We start from the raw sequence: 2,047 nt of genomic DNA on the forward strand, positions 1-2,047 counted from the left end.
GCAGCAATTTCTGAGAAGGAGCAACTCAGGCTCGAGAGGTACAATAAGTACCAACCTCCTACTTTCAGTGGTTTGGTGTCAGAGGATGCCCATAGTTTTCTTGAGTAGTGACATCGTATCCTCTGTACTATGGGTGTTGCAGAGTCTACTGGGGTTTCTTTCACTACGTTCCAACTTAGAGAAGTGGCCTATCAGTTGTGGGAGCATATGAGTTGGGTAGTCAGGCAGAGGTAGCTTCACTCACTTGGACTCATTTCTCAGCTATATTCTTGAGGGAGTATGTTCCCTAGAGTCTCAGAGATACGTGACGCACAAAGTTTGAGCAGTTGCACCAGGGATATATGACCATGTCGGAGTATGCGGTCCGGTTCAGTGATTTGGCTAGGAATGCACTAACCTTGGCTGCTACTGTTCGAGAGAGGGTTCGTCGATTTATCCAGGGGCTCAACCCCAGTATCAGATTTAGCATGGCCCGAGAGTTGGAAATGGACATCACATACCAGCAGGTAGTGGGAATTGCTATGAGGTTGGAGGGTATGCTGACTCGGGATAGAGAGGAGAGAGAGGCTAAGAGGTCTTGAGAGTCTGGCACATACAGTGGTACTCGTGCCCCAGTTACAGCTCATCATGGTAGGGGCTATGTGAGTCGCCCTATTCATTTAAAACTTCTGGTTTCGAGCGGTATTTTGTCCACTCCTAGGCCTCAGGCTCCCTATTATGCACTGCCATTATCTAGTTCACCTCCTGCACGGGGTGCTTTCAGCGGCCAGTCCAGTTGATTAGGACCGAGCCAGCCACAACAGCCACGTCCTACGAGATCTTGTTTTGAGTATGGTGACACTCATCATGTGGTGAGACATTGCCCTAGACTCAAGAGGGGTTCACCTCCACAGAATAATTAGGCACCGCAAGCTCCACCAGGTCCTCAGGCTATGGTTATAGCACCGGTCACCACCCCACCTACATAGCAACCTCGGGGTGGAGGTCTAGTAGGTAGAGGTCGCTCTAGAGGGGGAGGCCAGGCCAGATATTATGCCCTTTTTGCTAGGACGCAGGCAGTTTCATCCGACTCTGTCATCACAAGTATTGTCCCGATTTGTCATAGAGTCTTATTTGATCCAAGCTCCACTTATTCCTATGTGTCATCTTATTTTGCTCCGTATTTGGGTGTATCCCGTGATTTCCTGAGTTCTCCTATCTATGTGTATACACCCGTGGGAGATTCTATTGTTGTTGACCGTGTGTATTGGTCGTGTTTGGTTGTTCTTAGTGGTTTCGAGACCAAAGCCAATTTATTGTTGCTCAGTATGTTGTATTTCTATGTTATTTTAGGCATGGACTGGTTGTCACCCTATCATTCTATCCTTGATTGTCATGACAAGACGGTGATGCTGGCTATGCCAGGTCTACCGTGGTTAGAGTGGAGAGTTACTTTAGATTATGTTCCTAGCACGGTTGTCTCATTTATAAATGCTCAGTGGATGGTTGAGAAGGGGTGTGATGAGTATTTAGCATATGTGAGGGATTTTAATATTGATACTCCTACCATTGAGTCAGCTTCGATAGTGAGGGATTATCTAGATATACTCCTAGCGGATCTTCCGGGCATACCGTTTGATAGAGATATCGACTTTGGTATTGATTTGTTACCGAGCACTCATAACATTTCTATTCCACCCTATCGTATGGTCCCAAGAAAGTTGAAAAAGTTAAAGGAACAGTTGCAAGAGTTTCTCAATAAGGGCTTCATTCGGCCAAGTATGTCGTCTTGGGGTACTCTAGTCTTATTTGTAAAGAAGAAGGATGGTTATATGTGAATGTGTATTGATTACCGCCAGTTGAACATGGTTACAATAAAGAACATGTATCCATTGACACATATTGATGACCTATTTGATCAGGTTCAGGGTGCTAGAGTGTTCTCTATGACCGACTTGCGTTTAGGCTATCATTAGTTGAAGATTCGGGAGCCAGATATCTTGAAGACTGCTTTCAGGACTCGGTATGGTCATTACGAGTTCCTTGTGATGTATTTTGGGTAGACCAA

The 2,047-nt window shown here is 45.7% G+C and overlaps 1 protein-coding gene across 1 annotated transcript; it reads left to right on the forward strand.

Moving 5' to 3' along the window:
• Positions 1 to 347: 347 nt before the first annotated feature.
• On the forward strand, positions 348 to 1,817 carry LOC138901733 (uncharacterized). Its single transcript, XM_070189516.1, has 2 exons — positions 348 to 534; positions 1,333 to 1,817. The coding sequence occupies exons 1-2, from the start codon at positions 348 to 350 to the stop codon at positions 1,815 to 1,817; spliced, it is 672 nt and encodes a 223-aa protein (XP_070045617.1).
• Positions 1,818 to 2,047: the final 230 nt, after the last annotated feature.

This window comes from Nicotiana tomentosiformis, chromosome 11 (genome assembly GCF_000390325.3).
Source record: "Nicotiana tomentosiformis chromosome 11, ASM39032v3, whole genome shotgun sequence".
NCBI lineage: Eukaryota > Viridiplantae > Streptophyta > Magnoliopsida > Solanales > Solanaceae > Nicotiana > Nicotiana tomentosiformis.